This window comes from Pteronotus mesoamericanus, unplaced genomic scaffold (genome assembly GCF_021234165.1).
Source record: "Pteronotus mesoamericanus isolate MK-2021 breed Mesoamerican mustached bat unplaced genomic scaffold, CSHL_Meso_final contig_101, whole genome shotgun sequence".
Taxonomy (NCBI): Eukaryota; Metazoa; Chordata; class Mammalia; order Chiroptera; family Mormoopidae; genus Pteronotus; species Pteronotus mesoamericanus.
The window spans coordinates 15,116,677-15,139,860 of NW_026555001.1; the positions used below are offsets into that span (position 1 = coordinate 15,116,677).

Sequence of the window (23,184 nt, forward strand, 5' to 3'; positions counted from 1 at the left end):
TCCAGCTCAGATCAGAGGAAGCATATTCTTTTCTTTGTCAGGAACAGAAGAAGAATTGGGGAGACCCCTTAACCCTCCTCTATGGCAAAAGTGAACAGAGCAGAGACAGTGTGGTATAGCAAAGGGAATATCAGACTCGAGAGAGAAATTTCAGTCCAACTCCAAATGCTGGCTTAGCTATTTATTCAAACCCTTACTCGTTCCAGAAAAGACTGAAAGCAGCTTTGTTCTCTAAATGTAAATAAATAAGCAAATAAATAAGTAAATAAATACACAAAAGCAGCATTATCTAGCAATTATCAGCTGGGTATATTTGGGTAAGCTACTGTGGTTATCCTCAGTTTTCATTTTGCCATCCCCAAAAAAGAAACTGGACAATAACACCAACTTCACAGATTTTTTTTTTTTAAGGCAGTGGGTATGAAAGCACACTGTCAATTATAAAGTATTATGCAGGTGATAATTATTATTAAAATTATTTTTGGTTAATAAGATGACAACAAGGATCCAAGAAGGAGGCCTGGGAGAAGGGAGAACTGAGGTCTTTAAAAGAGAAATGGAGACTAACGAAAGAGCGAAGTAGAGGGAAAAAGAAGTTTAGGCAGAGCGCAAATGGAGGGTTAGCACCTTCCCCAGTTCCTGAACCCTTCCAGCCACTTGTACCCTGGTGGTCAGAACTGACTCACTGTAGAGTCACTGTAGGAACAAGCAGGAATAAAAAGACAAGAAGAGGACAGTAGATTGGAGGTGAGGTGGAGGGGCCCTCTGGGTTTCCAAAATTAGGGACTGTGGTCGGAGAGGGCATAGGTTGAGGTGGGGTTGGGGTCGGCATCTTTATTTGCAGTGCCACGGGGATGGGTCTGGGTCACGTGGTGTGTGGGCATGGCTTGCCCCTCCTCCTGGAAGATCTCAGCATCACATTGCCCCAGCAATAGACCAATTTGTTCAGCATTTGCTTTGCCCAAGTCCTGGGTCAGTGGGTTTGGCCTCTCTGTGATTGGCAGGACTGCCTCCTACCCAGACAACTAGAGGGAAGAGGGGACAGGGTAGACAGAAAGCCGAGGCCCCATTCACTGCAGCTGAACTGGAGGTGCGAGGGGCGGCAGTCACAGTGTTTGTACACACACCGCCCCCCGCCCGCCCCGCCCCAAGGACTTAGCCCGCACTTGGTACTCTGGGCTTATTAGTGAAAGAAGATCCGGAGGGAAGGTGGGAAGGTAGAAAGGAGGAGAAGAAGAGCAGAAACCCAAGGTGGAAGAAGTCTGGATGAGAAATGATTCTAGGAATCAGTGCAGAAGGCCAACATGAAGAAAGGTCTCAACTCCCATTTTCCAGGTTCCGGGGCCTCAGTCACATGTGGAAACCGTTTTGTGTCCGGCACGGTCCCACACTGTGGACACACTGTCCTGCCAGCCTCTTCCCCCACACAAATCTTTCTGTCACGCTGCGTCTGCTCCCAGCTGTCAGGGCTTTATCTGTGCTGCAATAACGATGAAACCAGGTGCTGTGGCCCCTCTGAGTACCACTCCCTCTGAGCCTTCTACCTGTACACTCTTCCTGATCTTTAGGCCAGCTAGTAACCTCAGGGAAGCTTCTGGAGTCCCTCTCTATATGCACTGAGACTCCCTAGCCGCTGCGTTTCCCCTGAAGAGGTTCATTACTCTTGCCCTTTGGTACAATAACCTCTTTCTCAATGGCCTGGGGCCTAGAAGTGCAGGACCAGACCCAGACCCAGACCCAGGGCAGTGAGAGTCTCTGGGCAAGATGCTCAGGGGTTCTCAGGGTCCTCCGGGCCTCAGGGTCAGCAGAGGTCAGAGGGCCTGGGGCCTATGGCTTGATCACATGCTCAACCCATCCAGTGGTCCAGTTGTCTGTGCCCCACTTGCCCCGTTTCACTCTCCTTTCAGAAGGAAGACAACAAAAGCTTCAGAACCCCAGGGGTGTGCACACTGAACCAGGTATTACAGATGAAAGCACCACAGAAATAGAAATACTGCAATCAGGATCCGAAAACAAAGTATCTGCCCTAAAGATGTTAGCCAACCTTTATTTACATTGAACAATGCACCTTTCTCATCCAGTATCTCCTTTGATACATTAACACTAAGAACAACACTGACACCTCCTTTATCAGACGATGAGATTGAGGCTCAGAAGTTGTTGGTTGCTGATAATCACACTGCTGACAGAATCGCACCCCACCCCCACCCCCGTCCAGGCTCTGACTCCGGGTTCCACGCTCACCCGAAGCACGACAAAAGTGAGGATCTATTAGATGTTTATTGAATGAATAAAGTAACTAACAAATTGGTGCGAATTAATAATCTCTCACTCACACAGTGTTCTAAGACTTGTAAAGATCGTTCCTGACATCGTCTCATTTGATCTTCACAACAGTCCTGTGACATTTTGGACTCTGATTTACAGGTGGGAAACCTGAGACATAGATTAACCAGTTTCCCCAAGGCCACACAGTACATTGAAAAGGTAAGACAAGACACCCAAGTCATTGCTGTTTAAATGTCCTCCTAAAAACTCAGAAATCTTAGAGGTGGGGGTTGGGGGTGGGGTGGGAAGTGGGTGGAGGAGGGCAAAGGGTGAAAAATTGAGAAAACTTTAATAGAATAAACATGATTTAAAAAAATAAAATAAAAAGCATAAAGCTTCTTTTTAAAAAAACCAACTCAGTACTCTTAATAATCGCTGTATCTCAGGCACATAGGTGACCCTCGGTAAATATTTGATTAATAAATAAAAGAATGAATGAGAGGCTGAAGGGAATGAATATCACATTATGAATGGGGAAAAAGACTTAAAAGCTGACGCAGTCTACAAGTAGGAGATTGTTAAGACAATTATATCTCGACCACCCTGTCCCCTTCTGCACTGGAGGTAGAATTTCTCCGCCCAACCGGCTAATTTCAGCGCGGAGGGATGGGGCCCTCCCAGGTGCCAGGGACCCTCGCACCTGTGCCTCTACTATCGCCCCCGCGGCCTCGTGGGTCTGAGCCCGGGGTTGGGGCGGGGAGCAGGTGTCTGGAGGAATGACGGCGCGTGGGGGTGCCACCCGTGGGGGGGTCGTGGGAGGAGCCCTGAGAGAAGGGGGTGAGGGCGGGAGGGGGTGGGGGATGACGGCGGCAGGAACCCCAGCAGGGAGGGGCGGGGCGGGACCGGCAAGTCCCCGCCAGGCTGCGGCGGAGCGAGCGGGGCCAGCTCTGCAGAAGGAGGCGGCTGGCTCGCAGGAACGGTCACATCCCGCTGCAGGAGCCAGCGGGGACAGCCGCACAGCCTCTCGTGCCGGGGACCCAGGCCGCCGCTCGCCCACCCACGGACTACGCCTTCGCCGCCGCCGCGAGCTCTGGGGGCCCCGCAGCCCCGCAACCCGCGCCCGCTACGCCTCCGCCCTCTGCCCGCTGCGCGGCCCCGTGCTCCCCGCCTCGCCGGGCCCGCGCCGGGATGGGGTAGGGGCAGCACGACCAGCGCGGGCGATGGGTCGCCCACTGGGCACCGAGCAGCCCCCCGAGGCCTGACCGACCGCGAGGACCGGCGGAGGTGGGTGTGGGCAGGGCAGACCCGCGCGCTGGTGATGCAGGGGCGGGGAAGGCGTGGGCAAAGGGTAGCTCTGGGGCTGCTGTGGGCCGTGGGGAGCCCGGGACAGTTGCTGCCCACTCGTGGGCTCTGGGCAGTCCTTGACCACCTCCCTCGTCTCCCCCGCCCCCCAACTCCTACCATTCTCAGGAGCCCCGCCTGGATGCCGAGCGGATGCCCCAGTGCCTCCTAGCGGACTCGGTGGGGACCATGGCTTCGCTGATGCCCCTCTCCCCGTATCTAAGCCCCACGGTTCTCCTGCTGGTCAGCTGTGACCTGGGCTTTGTCCGAGCAGGTGAGTAAAGGAGAGCAGGGTGGGGATTAACCAGAGCTAGTCTGTGGATGGAACCTGTTAACCTGTTAACATACTGGCACTCACAGACCGGCCTCCATCTCCTGTGAATGTGACAGTCACTCACCTCAGAGCCAACTCGGCCACTGTGTCCTGGGACGTCCCAGAAGGCAACATCGTCATTGGCTACTCCATTTCCCAGCAAGTATGAATCAGCCTTCTGGTCCCCTAACTTGTGTCCTTGGATCTCTGAATATTCCTTCAGTAACCTTCCTCCCCCCACCCCCAACCTCCCTCCCAGCAGTAGGAGAATCTGGGAGCTGGTGTTCCCTGCCTCAAGCCGCCCTATTCCTCTCTCTCCCTCGGAGTGCTTGGATGTGCAAGAGTCCTGGGTTGAGCCTGTGGCCTGAGACTGGGGTGAGGACGCCCTCCTTTCTCATTGTCTCCTTGCAGCGACAGAATGGCCCCGGACAGCGTGTCATCCGGGAGGTGAACACCACCACTCGAGCCTGTGCCCTCTGGGGCCTGGCCGAGGACAGCGACTACACAGTGCAGGTCAGGAGCATCGGCCTTCGGGGAGAGAGCCCCCCGGGGCCCCGGGTGCACTTTCGAACTCTCAAGGGTTCTGACCGGCTGCCTTCAAACAGCTCGAGCCCAGGTGAGGGTCTCAGCTATTCCCCAGGCCCTAAAGCTTTGCTTTCTCTGGCTTTTTATCTGGACTTTAGCCTCCTGTTTACTTCTCCAAAGCAAGCAACAGTCTAGCTTAGATGAATAGAAGGATGATTTAATCTGTTGTACTGCCAGGAAAGGAAGGAAAGCAGGTTGGCAGGCGACTCAGTATAGACAGGCTGGCAATGAATCGTTTGGAGGAAGGGCTTTTAAGCTTCCTTTTACCCAACAGAGGTTCACAGCAGCTGCAGCCTGCGTGAGCAAGTACCCGACCTGTAGCCCTCTGGGTTTTTGGCCTCTGAGCCCCTGTCCATCGACAGCTTCCCAGAGAAGGGCTACCGGGGGCAACCGTGTGATGGTCTAGACCGACTCTAATCCCCAGTATCTCCATCCCCAACACTCTGCATAGACATAGCTCTCTAGCTACTCCCCACAACGCAGGATCTGTCTCCTTCCTTTTCAGGTGACATCACAGTGGAGGGTCTGGATGGAGAGCGACCGTTACAGACGGGGGAAGTGGTCATCATTGTGGTGGTGTTGCTCATGTGGGCTGGTGAGTAAGCAGCCGGACAGGGGACCAATAATTGAGGGAACGGGGCTCCGTGAAGGTGGGAGGTGGTGAAGGTTGTTGGGAGAAAAGGGGGTGGGAGAAAGGGAGTGGGAAGACGCTTAGTTGAGAAGGACGAGCAGAAGTTTGAAGAGGAGAGGAGACTATGGGCAGCTGGAAGAGAAAGATTAAGAGGATGGTGCTTGTGCATGGGCACCAGGAACTGAAGGATTTTCTTCTCAGATTCTCTTTAAACTGGGGGTGTCTCACTGCCCTTTGAGGCCGTGTGTGGGGAGGTCGGGATCAAGGCTCAGATTGTATTGTTATGTTTCAGCTGTAATCGGGCTGTTCTGCCGTCAGTATGATATCATCAAGGACAATGACTCCAACAACAACCCCAAGGAGAAGGGCAAGGGGCCAGAGCAGAGTCCTCAGGGAAGGCCAGTGGGGACAAGACAGGTGATGTGGGGCCAGTGAGGGAGGGAAGGGTGATTTTGCCTCTAGGAGCAGCCAGGGAAAAGGGAGAAGGCCAAGGAGGGGCCAGAAAAGGGAGAATGAAAAGTTGGGATAGAAGAGGCTATTTCCTTTCTGAAATTAGAGACTCAAGCCATTTTAATTCACAGAAAAAGTCACCATCCATCAACACCATAGACGTATGAGTGAAGAAACAAAACAAGAAGAGAGATGCCCTAACAACCTGGGGATGGGGATGGGGTCAGGGAGAGCCTAAGATGATGACCTGCCCAGGACTGAAGGATCCCACAGTCTCCCCGAAGATACTGACACTCCCAGTCTCAGGCCTGGTACCCATCCTCTTTCCACTGTGAACAGGGCTAGAAGGTAGGTATGTTAGGGTCTGTGCCCCTGGACCCGGGGAGTGGCTATCAGATGGGATATGTCTTTCCACCCCCCAAGTTCAGGGGAGAATCACTTGTTCAACCCTATCCCACTAGGTCCCACATGGGGCCCCGATTTCACCTGCATCAGGACTCTCAGCATCCCCAGCTACCCCTACATTTTGCCTCTGGGTCTCAGAGAGGGGTTTCTGTGGGTACTCCCCCTTCCCCAGCAAATAAAAAAAAAGACAGACACTGCACTGCACTACTCCAATGTCTTCCATGGAGCCTCAGGTGCTCCCCCTCTTACCTGGCAGCACCCCCAGCTGCTGGTGATCTCATCCCTTGGACATTTTCCAATAAAGGTTCTTGGGCAAACCGGAGCTGACTGTATAGTATACTGTATAGTAGGCTGAAGACATTTCCCCAAGACATTCCTTCTCTCCTCTCGCTACAAGGACCCCTCATACCACTACCCACTTGACAGGAGCAAACTCTCATTTTAAGGTGTTTGCTTTGATTCTCCAGCCTGGAATGGGTGGAGAGGAGTTAGAGAGGGGTATAGAAAACTAGAGCCCTAGTTACTTTTGCTTTGTTGGGTTAGAAAGGGGGGAAGGAAAGAAGAGAATAGAAATTCTTCCTGCACCAGTGGAAACTAATGTTATGTCACATGAGAGGGCCAGTAGCCTTTTTATCTTCACATCAGCAGCCCAGCTCATCATTTATTCTTCTGACTCCTCCATCAACCCTGAGCTCATTTTCAGAAAAGGACTGAACAGTGTCTTGGGACAAATGAAAGAGCAGCTATACTTATGGATCCCTCAGTGCCACGTGCTCCTCCTGTGCATTCTTGTACCTATTCTTCCATGCCCTTGCCTTCCCTTTTGTCTCTGTCTCTGTTCTTTCAGTCAAGGTCAATGATAATTGTAAAGCATAAATGATTTTATGTTCACTCTCTGCCACTATATCCAGAGGAGGATTCTGGAAATAAAGATGAAGGGTTCAAACGCCCCTGTCAAAAGAATTATAATTTGGGCCCTCCGGCCTATTTGTTTTCTGTAAAAATAGGGGCTGTCTTCTACTCTTTCCTAAGTTCCAAGCGTGGTTGGTGCCAGTGAAATACCAGTTGACGTTTGCAGCCACTGTGGGGGCAAAGCTTCAGAACCCAGAACCTGTCTGGACAGCACATGCTCCACTTTCTGGAGTGTTACAGGTCTTCTCAGCTACAGACCTTTCCAGAGGAAGCTTGTGAATAATTCTTGTTTTCTGAATCTTGATCTCTCTGGTATGTTACAAAATTAAACCAATAATTCTGAGAGACTCCAATCCAAACAAAGGTCAAGAAGTATCTTTTCTACTTAATTGATCAAGCCCCAAACCCAAGTATCACAAGACAACCTTAACCTATCAGGTTTCTGATGAGCCAATTTCTGATTTGCCCTCTACCCTGAACCATGAAAGTATCTGGACCTAATCAGCAGTCTTTAAAACACCATTACCCAATTTGGAAACAGGTTACCTTACCTCTCGCTGGCTACTGGTTCCAAAACACTCATCTCTCAGACTGGACACATTTCTTGGGATGGGAGTGTCACAGGGTACAGTGGCATGGAGATAGGGAGGTGGGAATTGAGTATAAAGGGTGGTCGAATGTGCCAGCTCTGGATTAAACCCCAGTTCCATCCTTAACTGACTGTTAGCTTGGGCTAATGACCCCTCTAATCCTGACTCTCCTGTTATGTAAAATGATAACGCTATCCCCTTCAAAAGGTGGCTTTGAGCCCTAACTGGTTTGGCTCAATTGGTTGGGTGTCATCCCACAAAGCAAAACGTCGCCATTTCAATTCCTAGTCAGGGCAAGTGCCTGGGTTGCAGCACGTTCCCCGGTTGAGGCACATGCATTAGGCAACCAATCCACGTTTCTTTCCCTCTCTTTCTCCCTCCCGTACCCTCTCTCTAAAAAAAACAAATAAGTAAAATAAAAAAAAACAAAAACAAAAACCGGCTTTGAGAGCAAATGAGATAATGTACGTGCAACACTTTGCACAGTAAATCTGGCAGGCACATACTGAGTATTCACTCTTAGCTATCATTATTAGCCTTGTGATCCCACGCAAGTCATAGAACTGATTTGGATTCAATTCCGTCAACTGTAAAAGGTCTAGAATAGCAACTGCCCTGCTTTCCCTCGGGGCTGCTAGGATTAAAAGAATGCACTCAGCTACGCTTACGTACATCAAAGAGCGAGAAAGACTGCGATTACTCTGACGCCGGGTTTGCAGCAGAATCCTGAGCGTGGTTTGAGCTTGAGTTTGCGAGCAGCAACGGGATTGGTCAAGGAGAGGATTCATCAAGTCCTACCCAGGTCCCGCCCTCAATCTCACAGCGCCTGCGCACGTTCTGTTTGCTTCGCCGACAACCTACGTGATGACCTTGCGACGTGTGTCGCTCTCCGGTCACATCTGCGTCAGGGCGTTGCTGCGGCTGCGTGGCGGGTTGTCCAGGTAACCACGGGAGTTGTCGCTGTCTGGTGGCATCTGAGAGACAGGTATTCGTCATGCAGTTGAAGCACCTAAGAACCCTGCTGAGCCCTCAGGTGAGGAGTTGCGTGCCTTTTCCCTCCCCCGCCCTCCTTAACGTTCCAAGAAAAGTGGGGAACTGAAGTTTAACAATGTTGAGCGCCTACTGGGTGCAGAAGGCTAAAGGCTATAGCGATTCTGCTGCGTCCATAGTGTTCAGTAGGCTGGATGGACCGCTAACCACTGCAGCTTTCACTGCGTTTCACTGAGCATCAGTTTTGTACCAGGCCCCGTGCTGGGGCTAGGAGGGATCCAGAACTAGCGGTTACTGTCCTGCCTTCAAAAGGCTCGGACTAAAGGGAGAGGCGCGCACGTGAACGACGAACAGAACCTACACCGAATTAAATAAGCGTATTGAGTGCAAGCCCCCAAAGAGGGAGTGGCAGGACCGCACCGTTCGTCCCGACGGTGAAGATCTCTGAGTCAGAAGAGGCTGGGCACTGGGGGAGGAAGCCAGAGGTTGAAGGAAGGCAGGGTTTTGGAGTTAGGGAACTAGAAATCCAGTCCTAGCGCCACCACTCCTTTAAATATATAAATGACCTGATACCTCAGGCCTGAGCCCACATCGCACGGTCTCTCTCAGCGCTCGCCCTAATGGCAACCTTAGGGAATTTGGGAAGAGCCGAAGGAGGTACGATAGCATACACAAAAGAACATTGTAAGCTGAAAAACAGTGTGAAAAAACGGATAGAAAAGAGAGAACAACACTCAAAATTCAAAGAACAGAATAATACAAAGCTAATTATACTTTCTCTCATAACTGAATGTTTAATAGCATAAGTAAAGTTAGGGTTGTGGTTTAGGAAGTCAGACACTCATGGATTTAAATCTTGGTTCTGTCACTTCACAAATTGTATATGTAAACTTGAGCAAATTACTTAACCTCTGCATACCTCAGACTCCCTACCTGTAAAAGATGCATAATAATAACACCTACCTGTTCTGAGATAAAACAAGAAAATGCATATCAAACACTCATCAAAATGCCTAGTCTAGCCCTGCCCTGGGAGATTCAGTTGGTTGGAGCGCCATCCTGTACACCAGAATGTTGCAGGGTCGAACCCCGGTCATGACAACATATTTCGGTTGAGGGTTCGCTCCCCGGTTGGGGCGCGGGCGGGAGGCAACCAATGGGTGTCTCTCTCACACGTCGATGTGTCTCTCTCATTTCCTCTCTAAAATCAATCAATATATCCTCTGCTGAGTATTAAAGAAAAAAAATGCCTAGTCTATGGTAATGATAAGCACTTGTTAAAAGGATAGCTGTTATTGTTCTACTTCCTACCTCATTTAATCCTCACAACAGTCTTGTGAGGTGATATTGGGACGAAAGGAGAACTGATTGATTATAGAAATCAGGAAGGCTTAGCAAAGGATGTGGCATTAGGAGAATAGAAGGAAATTAGAACAAAAGAGAGATGTGCCCATTGCTCAGTAAACTGCCCCCTGAATCTGTAATTTAAAAATTCCTTTTCCCTAATGGAATAATTGGAAGTGAAATCTTCCTTCAGCCTTTCAAAAATAAGATGATGTCATTATGCAGGAAAGGGCCAAATGCCCAGGACTGGGGGGGAAAAAAAAAAAAAAACAATGAAGGGAGATGATTGGCAATTACTGTTGAGCCCTCAGCCTTTCTAATGTGACTTAAGAGGTGGAGAGTGAGCCCTGATCGTGCAGCTCAGTTGGTGGATGTCATCCTGCAGGGCTAAAGGTTGCAGGTTCGATTCCTGGTCAGGGCATATGCCTGGGTTGTGGACTGATCCCTGGTTGGGGGCATGTGAGAGGCATCGATGTTCCTCTCCCTCTCTTTTTCCTTCTCTTCCTCTCTCTAAAAAATAAATAAATAAAATCTTTTTTTAAGGTAACAGGCACCTTTGAAAAAAGTTGGAGGGTGATACTAGTGGTGGTATGGCTATTTTCTGACTCTGGTTTGAGGATTTTGATGAAAAAAGCCTTTTTTGAAACCTCTGACTTTAGAGATAACTGGGTTAGAATGAAAAGTAACTGTTTTAAGCCAGCTCTCCAGAGCCCAAGTAATTAATCAAACAATTGAAGCAGAAACTAAATTTTTTATTTCAAGGAGGGAAATCAGCAGAACCATAGAGGACCAGGGCTGGTGGTCGAGGGGACAGACATGCAAGAATAATTCACTGGGAGATGATCCCTTCTAACTTCGGCTTTTGTGAAGTGAATAGTGAAGGAAGAAAAAAACAGCAAGGTGCCTTGTTCATCCTGAGTCTCAAATCTGATTAGTTTACTCCCTATTTCAGAACTTGTACTGTATCTCCCTTTCCTACCAAATAAACCTGAAGTCCTAGCTCTGAAGATCCTTCTTGAACTGGCCTCAGTCTGATTTTCTTGCCTTACCTTGAGCTAAATTAAATTATTATTTCTTGACCACACTTGCTTTTGCTCATACCATTCCATCTACCTCAGAAAATTTCCCCACTCAGCTGCATTCATTCTTCAAAGCTTAATGTTGATCATGCAAACATAAATGATCTCAGGCTTCTCCAAACTATTATAGTGCTTTGTATATACCTCACTTATGGGACTTTTCTCTTTTTTTGCACCACCTTATTAGCTCCTGGGGCAGGGACCATGTTTTGCTCTTTGTCTGCCTCTCAGCCCCTGGCCAAGTGCCTTTCTCAGTAAGGTACTCAAAAAATATTAATTGAATAAATGGCTAAAGACCAAAAAACTTAGATCAATGACTTTATTTCAGTAATAGACCTAGGATATGAGAAGACAAGGCCGTTGCAGGAACACATTGATACAGTTGAAGCCTGTGACTTCTTAGTACATTTGCCTTATGCGTTTCTAGAAGCACTTTGTCATCATAGTGGATCATGGATGCATGGATCCATCAGGATGGATCATGGGCATCTCTTTGTTTAAAGGAAAACTGACAAAAGTCACACTAGAAGTAATAGAACTTGAAATGCTGTTGGCATTTTTGCCCCCTTTGCCTCTGCAGGATGGAGCTGCAAAGGTGATGTGCATGGCTTGGTCCCAGAACAATGCCAAATTTGCTGTCTGCACAGTGGACCGAGTGGTGTTGCTATATGATGAACATGGAGAGCGGAGAGATAAATTCTCCACCAAGCCTGCTGACACGAAGGTGAAGAGCACTCCCGTGTTCCTTAACCTGTCATGGGGCCCGGGGAGCCTGAGAACCTTTCCAGCCCACTTCCTAGCCGCAGGCATGGAAATGGCCTCCATTTCTCAGTATAACCCCCTCAAGCTCATTACAGTCACTCAGACACCTTTTCTTCTCTTTTCCCTTTCACATATTCTCATTCCTTTTTTTTTTTTTTTTTTTTAACTCCTAGTACGGCAGAAAGAGCTATATGGTGAAGGGCATGGCTTTTTCTCCGGATTCCACTAAAATTGCCATAGGACAGACTGACAACATCATCTATGTGTACAAGATCGGAGAAGATTGGTAAGGATAGAGATTGGGAGACGGGGGTGACTCAGAGGGGACAGGGAAGGCGGGAGGAAATGCCTCACTGGGGAGGGAGAATAGAGAGGATGGGGAGCCAGGCTGGGGGATGGGAGGCAGAGCCCGTTTTTTGCTTACCTCTGCCTGCCCAGTTGTACTGTGGTCCTGTCCTGGGAGGGATCAGTCTAAGCCACCAAGGAGGCCCTGGGAGGCCCTGGGCGGGGGGAGGGGGGAGCATTTTTGATGCTGTTCTCGAGCTACTCGGGCTCCCTCTTAGATCTCCTTTCAGAGCGCCTGCGGCATAGGAGGAAGGCGTCTGCTCTTTCTTCCCTTCCTTTAGCATTATTTGTGTCAACTTATTTATGAAAATTGTTTTTAAGGTGCTTTTTCCCTCCTTTTATTTGGCAGGGGCGACAAGAAAGTCATCTGTAACAAGTTCATTCAGACGGTAAAGTTCAGACAAGTCCCTGGGAGATTAGGAAGAACGAACATGTATCAGTATACTTGCTTATAAATGCAACCAGGAGTTGCACTTTAGAGCATCCGTATCTGACTCTTTCTACCGCAAGGATGTTGCTCCCTGGCTGCTCATCCTTATCTGAGCCCAGTTTTGTCCCCGCCTCTCCAGCCTTGTAGGCAGATGGAATGGCGGCATGTGCCAGGGTGCCCAGGAAGTTCAGATTCATGCTGTCGTCGATGTGCTAACCCACACCGAAGTGGCTACCCTTTTCCTGCTTGCTTTCTTACAGAGCGCTGTTACCTGCCTGCAGTGGCCAGCAGAGCACATCATTGTCTTCGGACTGGCTGAAGGGAAGGTAGAAGAGGGAGGAGAGCCACAGGAGAGGTTATGGGGGGAGTAATGGTTCTGGGGAGGGAAATGTGGTTAATCCTTCTTAGGGTCGAGTTGTGTACTGGGGGAGAGCGCAGAGGGCCCAGTTTTTTGTTGTTTTTTTCTTCCCTTAGGACCCGGGTGAAATTGAAAGTACCCTAACCAGACTTGTGTCCATTCTCCCATTTTCAGGTTCGTTTAGCAAACACTAAAACTAATAAGTCATCTACCATCTATGGGACAGATTCTTATGTGGTGTCACTGACAACAAAGTGAGTAAGAAGAGTGATATCCCAAGAGTTTGGAAATGGTAGGAAAAAGCTATGGGGAAGGCTGGGTTGGGAGACTATAGTATGAAAGATGGGAGGCCTGGTGGCAGGAAGTACAGGCAGGGCAGGGTTTGACAGAAAAGGGGGAATTTCTTGGCTAGACAGCATAATCTTTTTCCGTATTTCTCTCCTTTTCTTCCTTTCCCCTTTTTCAGTTGCTCCGGGAAAGGAATTCTCTCTGGCCATGCTGATGGCACTATTGTTAGGTATTTCTTTGACGACGAAGGGTCTGGAGAGTCACAGGTAGGAATAAAGGATGCTCGGGGATGGGGGCAAGGAAATCCCAAGGGCCCTCCTAGAGGAGGCTGGGCCTTAAGGAATTTTGATGGAGGTGCCGGGGAAGGAGGCCAGAGGAGTGAGACCTCAGGGACAGAGGCAGCTGGGTGTGGCCACAGAGAGGCTTTAGGTTTAGGAGGCCAGAGCTTAATGTTTATGGGAGGGGGTGAGTCAGGTGGAAGGGACCTGGAGACAAAGGGAAGTAAAAACTCTGAGAGTAATGAAAAGTGAAAATTATTCTCATTGTATGAAAAATACGTATATAAATTTATAGATGAAAGACGCTTACTCTCAAGAGGGAAAAGATGGAGGATGGAAAGAACGTTCATGTTTTACTCTAATTCTCTTTGGTTTGAATCATTTACATTTAGAATTACTTGCGTAATGATTAAATGTGTCCATCCTAAAAAGTAAAACTAAAAAGGAGCCATAGCTCCCTGTGGTTGGTTAATGTGTATGACATCTCCCTTTGGGGGACCTTATTAGATACCTATTAAATATCTCCAACACAGAAGAATTTTGAGGTTCCCTCTTGGGCACGATGTGGTCAGTACGTGTGTGCATATGTTATGTGTGTGTGAATATAAGACAGAAAGGCAATTTATGAAGTCTTCAGGATTAGGATGCGTTGGGAGTAAGAATTCTGCAGAGTACGATGATCAGAGTGAGTGTGTCTGGTGCTAGGAATGAGAGTGATTGGAGCTCTTTTTCTGTCTTAGGGGAAGTTGGTTAACCATCCATGCCCACCCTATGCCTTGGCTTGGGCTACCAACAGCATCGTGGCTGCAGGCTGTGATCGGAGGATTGTGGCCTATGGAAAGGAAGGCAACGTGCTACAAACTTTCGATTATAGCCGTGACCCGCAGGAGCGGGAGTTTACCACAGCCGCAGCGAGTCCTGGGGGCCAGTCTGTTGTGCTGGGAAGTTACGACAGGTGGGTCCTCTTTGCAGGGTCCTCTCTGCAGCCGCATCTTCTGCCTGCTTTCCCTGTGTACACCCTTTGCCTTAGTCCAGTCATCCTCAACCAGAGTGGGAGGCTGGATCAGAGTCAAGTGAATATTGAAAGAGAGTCTCAGGTTTTAATTTATGCACTTTCCTCTTCTGCCCCGTCCATTGGCAACTTGGCAGTTCCAAAATGCACATGCTCTGTTGTATCTCTGTGCCTCTCCCTGGGATTCCGCAGTGGAATTTATCTCCACTTTCTTTGTGTTCCTATTGCCCCTTTTCAGACCATTGGCTTAGTGTTTATCACATTATATTATACTTCGGTGTTTGTATCTATCTGGCTAAATTGAGGAGCCTTGAGAAGAGCGCTTATTATTCATTTTTTTTTAATTTTTTTATCTCCAGTGCCTCAGTTAGCATCTAGTACATATTATATGCTCACATTTTTTTGGTGAATGAATGAATGAATGATGGAGCAGTAGATAAACAGCTTGGATCTGGTTCCCCCTTAACCTTGGAGTGCTTTGTCAGTCCTGTCTTTCTGTCCCCTTCAATCTCATGTGTGACTCTTCCTTGTTTCTTTTTTTCTTCTCTAAGTCCTATGATTTCTCTGTTCTTTTTCCATGTTTCTCTACTGCTAATAGCTCATGTTTCCCACCAGCTGTAATTTCCTTTTGTTTTCTCCACTCCCATCACTCTTACTCCATTTTACTTTGGACCTGATATTCCCAATATTCAATATTCACTTCCTTTGAGCCTTTCTGTCCTCTCCTGCTAGATTCCCTAGCTTGTCTGTTCTCTTTTATTTCCTCCTTCTCTGATTTAGCAAGACTAATTTCCTTCAGATACCAGCCCACTTTCACTCCGTTCCCCATCCTCCATCTCTTCTAAAAGCCACGTACTTTATTTCAGACTTCGGGTGCTCAACTGGAGCCCTCGAAGAAGCATCTGGGAAGAGGCGAAGCCCAAGGAGATTGCCAACCTATACACCATCACTGCCTTGGCCTGGAAGCGGGATGGCTCACGACTCTGTGCGGTGTGTCACTCGTTAACCCCTTTCTGCGTCCGTGACATTTTCCAAACTAGGAGAAAGTCTGCCTTATCCTGAAGCACTCTCTCCTAACACTAGAGAACCTCCTTCTTCCTTTTGACCCTAGCCTAAAACTCTGACATTACAGACAGGAAAGAGAAATGCACGCTTTATTGGAGGCCAAAAGGGACAAAGAGTTGTATAAGCTGGGTTGATTCCTTCCTCACATCTCATCACTGTGCCCTTGAGCCCTGTGTCTGCTGCCTCTTTATCTGCTGGTACTTCCAAAACTACCAACTCTTTTACTGACCGCTCTTCTCTAGATGCTAGAACCTAAGTTCCAAAGGCATCTCTAGATACCTTCCCATGCCTGTGCACCATGGGTGTTACCCTTCCTGCTGTCGCTTTCCAGGGCACACTCTGTGGCGGAGTGGAGCAGTTTGACTGCTGCCTGCGAAGGAGCATCTATAAGAACAAGTTCGAGTTGACATATGTGGGACCTAGCCAGGTAAGCCACTAAAAGCCTGCCACACAAAGATCTCGCCATGGTGCATTCATCTTTGGAACACTTCCCTGCCTTCTGGCCACAGCCACGGTATCAAATTTAACCTCTGGCAGAGTTTTTCTGGTAAACAGAATGTGTTGGGGCAACGCTCTGGCAACTTTCCTGAAATAATTCTTCCAGCTTGATACAAGAAAAAGTTTAAACACCAGGCTTCAGAGATAAGGAGATTGCCACTTACACCTTCCTGGTTTAAAACTTCACTGCCTATACGATGTCAACTGGAGAAGTTGATGAGTGGGCTTACAAGGGTGAATTCTGCTGTTTTAGGGTCTCTAAACTCACTGCGTATGATGTTACAAGTTAATCTCTTAGTTTCCGTACCCACCTTTTTCTACCTTTCTCTTCCTTTTTCTTTTATTTATTTTCATTGATTCTTTCATTCTTTCATTTTGTCCAGAAACATTTATCCATTCTCTGTGGGTCAGCACTGTTAGTCATTGAGAATTCAAAGCTAATTATCTATAAAACTCTGTACCTTAATAGAGAAGATTATTCCAGCAAAGGCACAGACATTTCTATATCATAGATACAGATATAGATATAGATATACATATACATATACATATACATATAGACATAGATATAGATATTTAATAACAGTGGTAAAAGTTATCATAAAGGTTTCTGCAAAGAGCTACAGGAACATAGGAAGAGTGATTGTTTTTATCCAGTGGAACTTTCAGATTCACATGTATTTTAAGCATCAAAAGAGGTAATGTCTGGAAGCATTTCATAAATAATAAAGGCCTATGAAGAAGTGAGGTGTTATTACTAGCAGTATCCTGGGCCAGTTGAGAAACCAAGATCTCAGCCTTGTTTAGCACCATGGAGGGGGGCAAAAGGCCCAGCATGTTCACCCCTCTTTTGAGTTGGGGGACGCCTAGTGAGCTCAGACTTGTCCCCTGCCAAGGTGATTGTGAAGAACCTATCATCAGGGACCCGAGTGGTACTCAAGTCACACTATGGCTATGAGGTGGAAGAAGTGAAAATCCTGGGAAAGGAGCGATACCTGGTGGCCCACACATCAGACACACTGCTGCTGGGGGACCTGAACACTAATCGCCTTAGTGAGGTAGGAACCAAAATGGTGGGGTGGGGAATGGGGCTTCTCGAGCTGCTACTTCAGGGGAGCCGGGGTGGAAGGCAGGGGGAAGAGCTCCACTGGAAGCTCTAACATTCTGGTATCAGGGATCAAGTCTCAGGGAAGGAGGCCCTGGAGGTTCAGAATCCTGGAATGTGCATCACTACTGTTAGAGTGTTTTATGCCACCTCTTAGAAACACAGGGACGGGGCGAAATCTGACATAGCACCTCTTTTGTGTAATGTCAAAGCCTCCCCAGACTCAATTTCTCTGTCTCTACCCTTTCACTCCTACAGCTTTGTCTTGGATAGTTATCCACGTTGTTCCCTGTGTCTTCTCTTCCCTTTACAGGTAGCTTGGCAGGGATCTGGAGGCAATGAGAAATATTTTTTTGAAAATGAAAATGTGAGTAGAACTTCATTCCATCTTGATAAGCCTCCTTCCAACTCATGTGTTGGAAGGATGGCAAGTGGTGCCCTGGCCAGATAGTTCAGTTGGTTAGCGCATCGTCACAGTAAGCCAAGATTGAGAGTTCAATCCCCAGTCAGAGCACATACAAGAATCCACCGATGAATCATAAATAAGTGGAAAAACAAGTTGATGTCTCTCTCCCCCAAAATCAGTAAAAAAAATTTTTTAAATGAAGGATAGCAAGTGGCAACAGGTTGATAAAGAAGTGGAAAAATAGATAAAGAAAAATGGAGGGTGAAATAGGTAGAGGAACAGAATAGAGAGAAAAGTGGGAGTCACTTTGAACTGACCATGCACTTCCTTCTACTGCTCTGCTCTTTCGTCATACAACCTTTCCGCCATATAACACTTCCGTTCATCCCCAGGTATGCATGATCTTCAACGCTGGAGAGCTAACGTTAGTGGAATATGGGAGTAATGATTCCCTGGGTTCTGTACGGACTGAATTCATGAACCCCCATCTCATCAGGTAACCCCACACGGTTCTCTAAAATTTGAAACTCAAAAGAATTCCTCTTTGACTTCTAATTCCTGTGTCCTCAGATTAACCTGAAAACTTCTCCCTTACGGCACCTGAGTCCTTGATAAACAGCCCTACTGCCTAAGCCCATTTTGCCTTACGTCATCTTTTACGTTTCAGTGTCCGTATTAATGAGAGGCGTCAGCGAGGAATGGAAGAGAATAAGAAATTGGCTTATCTTGTTGATATTAAGACTATTGCTATAGGTAAGACCCTCTCATAACTTTAATAACAAAACAGGTGTTTATAGTTCATGTGCACATCGCAGGATTATGTGCAGTGGAGGATCCAGGAATCTGAGAGGTAATGTGTGGCCCCACCATACAGTGGACATGTGAAATCTTCAAATCCATATGTACATGTCTGCATATAGATACATTGGTACATATATAGGCCTCCCATATAATTATTCATGTTCTCTAGGTGTATATCTTAGGTCTGAAAAATTAGGAATTGGAGAGAACTATTAGCAAATTAATAAATTTTCCTGTTTAGACTTCACAGGGTCATAGACTCAAAACTGGAAGGGGACTTATTTTCTGTATATTTTGTCATTAGTAACTAGCGATGTGATGCTATTTGCATTTCACAGATGTTTTCATTTATAAATCTTATCTATTAATTTTTAATTTTTTATTATGAAATGTTTTAAGGATAGAAAAAAATTATAGAGGATAGCATTGTATCCTCTATAACAGGGGTGTCCAACCTGCGGCCCGCAGGCCGCATGCAGCCCAGGATGGCTATGAATGTGGTCCAACACAAAACTGTAAATTTACTTAAAACATTATGAGATTTTTTTTGTGATTATGTGTCACAATGTATTTAATGTGTGACCCAAGACAACTCTTCTTCTTCCAGTGTGGCCCAGAGATGCCAAAAGGTAGGACACCCTGCAAGAAGTATAGAGAGTAACATACCTATATAGTGTAGTTGTAAAGAGCAGGTCTCTGCAGTCAAACCTCCCCACTTCTCTGCTAGTGCCTGCGTGGTCTTAGGTGAGTTACTTAACCTTTCTGTGTCTTAGTTTCCTCATCCACAAAATGGGGATAAAACAGTACCTACCTCATATGAAAAGCACTTAGACTAGTGTTTGGTACATAATAAGAATTCTATCCATTAATAATACTAATATTTACTATTACTTGTGTATCCATACCCAGTTCTGTCAAACCCTAGTATTTCATTATATTTACCTTGGATCTCTTAGCTCTTCTCTTACTGACGGACACTTAAGTTGTTGATTTTCACAGTCAGTGTTTCAGTTCACAAAGATTTGTATCTAAAGTGGAATTGCTGAATCATAGAAGAGGTACATCTTTAATTTCGCTAAATATTTCCTAATTGCTCTCCAAAGAGATTGTACCAGTTTACATTCCTACCAGTAGTTAGAGTTCCCATTCTTTCACATCCTCTCCAGTACTTGAAGTTGCCTGACTTCATAATTTGGCTCAATCCGATATATGTGAAATAATACTGTTTGTGTTTTTTGTTGTTGTTGTTCATTTGTTTTTGGCTGTTTGGCTTTCTTCTCCTGTGAATTGGCAGATCACATCCCTGGCCCTTTTTTTTTTTTTTTTTTTTTTTAATCAGGCCGTCTTTTTTTCACTAGACTCTGAGGAGTTCGGTGTATGTGTACATTTATAGCCTTTGATGGTTTTTTACATTGCAGGTATTTTAACTCAGCCTGTGGCTTGCATTTACTCTCCTTTTTAGTGTCTTTTAGTGTTCAGACATTTTAAATTTTGATGTCCATTGCACCACGCTTTAATAAGTAATTTGTGATTTGTGTGGTCTTATTTAAGAATTCCTTCCTTACTCCCTTCTATATTTTAACATTTTTAAAGTTTGCTTTTCACCTGGAGTTGTTTTTATGCATAATGTGGTTAGGGATATAATTTTATTTTTTTCCTGTATGTTTAACCATTTATTGAGAGTCCATTCTGCCTGGCTGGTGTGGTCAGTGGACTGAGTGCTGGCTGGCAAACCAAAGGGCTGCCACTTTGATTCCCAGTCAGGGCACATGTCTGGGTTGCAGGCCAGGTCCCCAGTTGCGGGTATGCAAGAGGCAACCACACATTGATGTTTCTCTCCCACTCTTTCTCCCTCCCTTCCCCTCTCTCTAAAAATAAATAAAGTGTTTTTTTTTTAAAAAGTCCATTCTTTGCCTACTAATTTGTTCATGCCATCTCTCATAAATCAAGTTTCCATATACATATGGGTCTATTCTTATTTTTATATTTCATGTATTTTATATTTCATATCAGATTGCTGAGCTCAGAAATGTCTCTATAGTGGAAATAATAATATAGTCCAATGGCCAGAGTTCTAGTGTAATAATGAGCTCTGAGACTCCGGGTAAGTCACCTCTTTAGGTCTTATCTTCAATATATGCACAATAGAGTCCCTATAGCTGTCTTGTTCTATGACTCTACTTATAATTGGGGCATTAAAACAAAGCTGTATCACTTTTGCTCCTTAATCAAAGGAGAATTCATTTTTAAGTTGGCATTCCCAGTTGTAGACATTAGCTGGCATTTGGTCTTTAGCTTCTGCATATATAACAAAGGCAGGTACATTGCTCATTAATAATGTACCAATATATCAATAGAGTTGTGAATGGCTTTGGTCAAGAAACTTCCTGAAAACATCCTAGCCATCCCTGAGGGGTCTGTGTGATCACTTCTTATATTGTCTACAAGATTCAGACCAAATTCTTCATCCTCTGTCCTGACCACCTAGCTTTAGTCAGAGGTTCCTCCAATTTCATGTGGTGTGTGCCTTCACCACTGTTTGCCCCTTAGTGCTTTACACATAGGCTTGCAGACGTGCAGGTGAGTCCTTGAAACAAATCTGATCATCCAGGTCATTTTGTGCATCAGCCTTCTCTTCCTGGGGTGCTGTAACTGGGACGCATCCTGAATGTGCCCAGTGCCGCCATTCAGAGGATTTCGTGAGTGATAGAAGCCAGTCACTCCATAGTTCTGATCTGCTCTGAGACAACTCCAAGAGTGCCAGAGAAGAATCACGTTTTTTGTTGTTTTGGTTTTTAATTTATTGATTTTAAAGAGAGAGAGGAAGGGGGAGAGAAGGAAACAGAGAAAAGAGAAACATTGATTTGTTATTCCACTTATTTATGTATTCATTAGTTGCTTCATGTATGTGCTCTAACTGGAGATTGAACCCACGACCTTTGCATGTTGGGACGACACTCTAAACAACTGAGCTACCCAGTCAGGGTAGGAATCACATTTTTTGATGGGCGTGGACCTTTTGAGCTAACTACTGAGTTAAACAAAACCTTGACAGTTTTCAAAGGAACCCAGCATCTTAAGCACCTTAACAAACTTATGTTGTATCGTCCATTTGCATTCCTCACAACATACTCTAGACTGATTTAACATTCTTAAAGCCCAACCCTGATTGGAAGGCCAGGCGTTTGCAGGGTGCCTCATGCCCTGTATATGATTGTGTGGAATGTCTCCTCTTAATCCTGTCTCCTTTACTCTCTAGTGGATCTGATCGGTGGCTACAACATTGGCACCATCAGCCATGAGAGCCGTGTGGACTGGCTGGAACTTAATGAGACGGGGCGCAAGCTTCTCTTCAGGGACCGGAAACTTCGTGTGAGGAGGATTACTAAGGCCTTAGCCATTGACTGGTCCATAGAGGACGTGGTACTAGCTGCTACCAGGGCTTGTGGGGGACAGGATGGAACATAATTTCCTGGTGCTGTGCCATCAGCATAGCACAAGGCCCAGAGGAATCAACATTCTTTGTATCCGATATCACAACCCGCCCTATGTTAGCCTTAAGGAGATTGTATCACGATGGCGCCAAAGTCAACGGGAATTGAAGAGTTGGTTGGAATTTAAAGAGCCTGTGCCCTTGTGGAACGCCCTCACCCCTGCAGTCCCCCTCCGGTGCGCAGCGGACCCTTACCCCACCTGCCGCTCTGGTGCCCTTCAGCTGCGCGTGTCTGACAGCACTGCAGCCGGCTTGAGGGCAGTCTCCTCCCAGCCCCTTACTGACTCTGATTTCAGTGTGGTATCACCAAAGCATTCAGCCTAAGAGGCAAAGAGATATCTGCTGGTTTTTCATTTTATTTTTCATTGTTACATGAAAGCCACATCACAAATTTTCAGACCATTTAATGTGTCTGGTGGCTTTACTTTCGTAAACCAGGCTGGTAACTCTGGCCCAGTTATTCTAAGAATGAGTAGGGGAGGAAAGAGGGGGGGAGGGAGAAAATGTATTTAAAAAGTAAATAAATTAATTAAAAAAAAAAAAAAAAGTCTGACCTTCACCTAACTTAAACTCCTAGGATGTAGATCTTTGCTCTATATTTGACCAGTCAGAATATACCAATTCAACATAAACTTCAAGGGTTGCAGGTCAATAAGCTTTGAAATTCAGCAAGTACCAGACAGGTGGGTTAGCTCACCACGTTTCACCGTTAGGGAAGTAGTCAAGTTCCGAAGACACTGCACATGCCCTTCTAATTGTGCTATCTGCCTTTTTCTTCTTCAGCTGCATCTATACGACATTGAAAGCTGCTCTAAGACAATGATCCTCAACTTCTGCTCCTACGTGCAGTGGGTCCCAGGAAGTGATGTGCTGGTAGCTCAGAACCGAAACAGCTTGTGTGTGTGGTACAACATTGAGGCACCTGAGAGGGTCACCATGTCCCCTATAAGGGTATGTTGACACCGGGGCACCTCAGACATAGTGTCAGGCTGATTAAGTAGAGCACTGAGGAGGCTCCAGAGGGTAATTGGTTTTCTCTGCCCACCTCCCATAATCTCTGTGATGGACTTGATAAGTAAAGCCTAAGGACCAGGCCCCAAAACCATTATTGTTCAAGTTCCTGACATTATATTAGACCCTTGGAGTACGGGTCTCTATTACAGGGGCCCTGGGAATTCACCAGGTGACGGTGAGGCGCTCCCTCAGGCTAGAAGATCCCCACTGGGAGGAGCAGTTCTGTGTCACTTCCTCGTGTGCTGATTCTCTCGTGAGCCATTCAGACTTCCGGTTCCTTCTCTCAGACTGCGGATCAGACCCTGCCTTCTATCCTACCACAGCGTGCGCGCTCAAGTAACCACCCCAAACCTGGGGGACTGTGCAAACAGGGAAGGGAGGCTCCTGTGCCAGGCTGGGATGACCGGTTTGGGTGCGGGTA

At 46.7% G+C, this 23,184-nt stretch overlaps 2 protein-coding genes across 3 annotated transcripts in view; both read left to right on the forward strand.

Annotated features, from left to right (window-relative positions):
* The first annotated feature begins 3,750 nt into the window (after window positions 1-3,750).
* On the forward strand, window positions 3,751-6,384 carry FNDC4 (fibronectin type III domain containing 4). The gene is made up of 6 exons (XM_054566164.1): window positions 3,751-3,883; window positions 3,970-4,085; window positions 4,334-4,538; window positions 5,013-5,102; window positions 5,431-5,555; window positions 5,720-6,384. Exons 1-6 carry the CDS (start codon window positions 3,763-3,765, stop codon window positions 5,753-5,755), a joined length of 693 nt encoding a protein of 230 aa, XP_054422139.1. The 5' UTR covers window positions 3,751-3,762; the 3' UTR covers window positions 5,756-6,384.
* Window positions 6,385-8,375: 1,991 nt separating this feature from the next.
* The window catches only part of IFT172 (intraflagellar transport 172), a 32,262-nt gene continuing 17,453 nt past the window's right edge, over window positions 8,376-23,184 (forward strand). The window contains exons 1-16 of one of the 2 annotated variants that reach the window (XM_054568599.1): window positions 8,376-8,528; window positions 11,489-11,632; window positions 11,844-11,956; window positions 12,365-12,404; window positions 12,706-12,771; window positions 12,978-13,057; window positions 13,270-13,357; window positions 14,110-14,324; window positions 15,248-15,371; window positions 15,778-15,873; window positions 16,841-17,002; window positions 17,363-17,416; window positions 17,848-17,951; window positions 18,123-18,208; window positions 21,516-21,628; window positions 22,533-22,700. In XM_054568599.1, coding sequence (XP_054424574.1) covers window positions 8,490-8,528; window positions 11,489-11,632; window positions 11,844-11,956; window positions 12,365-12,404; window positions 12,706-12,771; window positions 12,978-13,057; window positions 13,270-13,357; window positions 14,110-14,324; window positions 15,248-15,371; window positions 15,778-15,873; window positions 16,841-17,002; window positions 17,363-17,416; window positions 17,848-17,951; window positions 18,123-18,208; window positions 21,516-21,628; window positions 22,533-22,700 — 1,692 coding nt within the window. In that variant the 5' untranslated portion in view covers window positions 8,376-8,489. The remainder of the gene's footprint in view (window positions 8,529-11,488; window positions 11,633-11,843; window positions 11,957-12,364; window positions 12,405-12,705; window positions 12,772-12,977; window positions 13,058-13,269; window positions 13,358-14,109; window positions 14,325-15,247; window positions 15,372-15,777; window positions 15,874-16,840; window positions 17,003-17,362; window positions 17,417-17,847; window positions 17,952-18,122; window positions 18,209-21,515; window positions 21,629-22,532; window positions 22,701-23,184) is intronic. The other variant, XM_054568603.1, reaches the window with a different exon arrangement.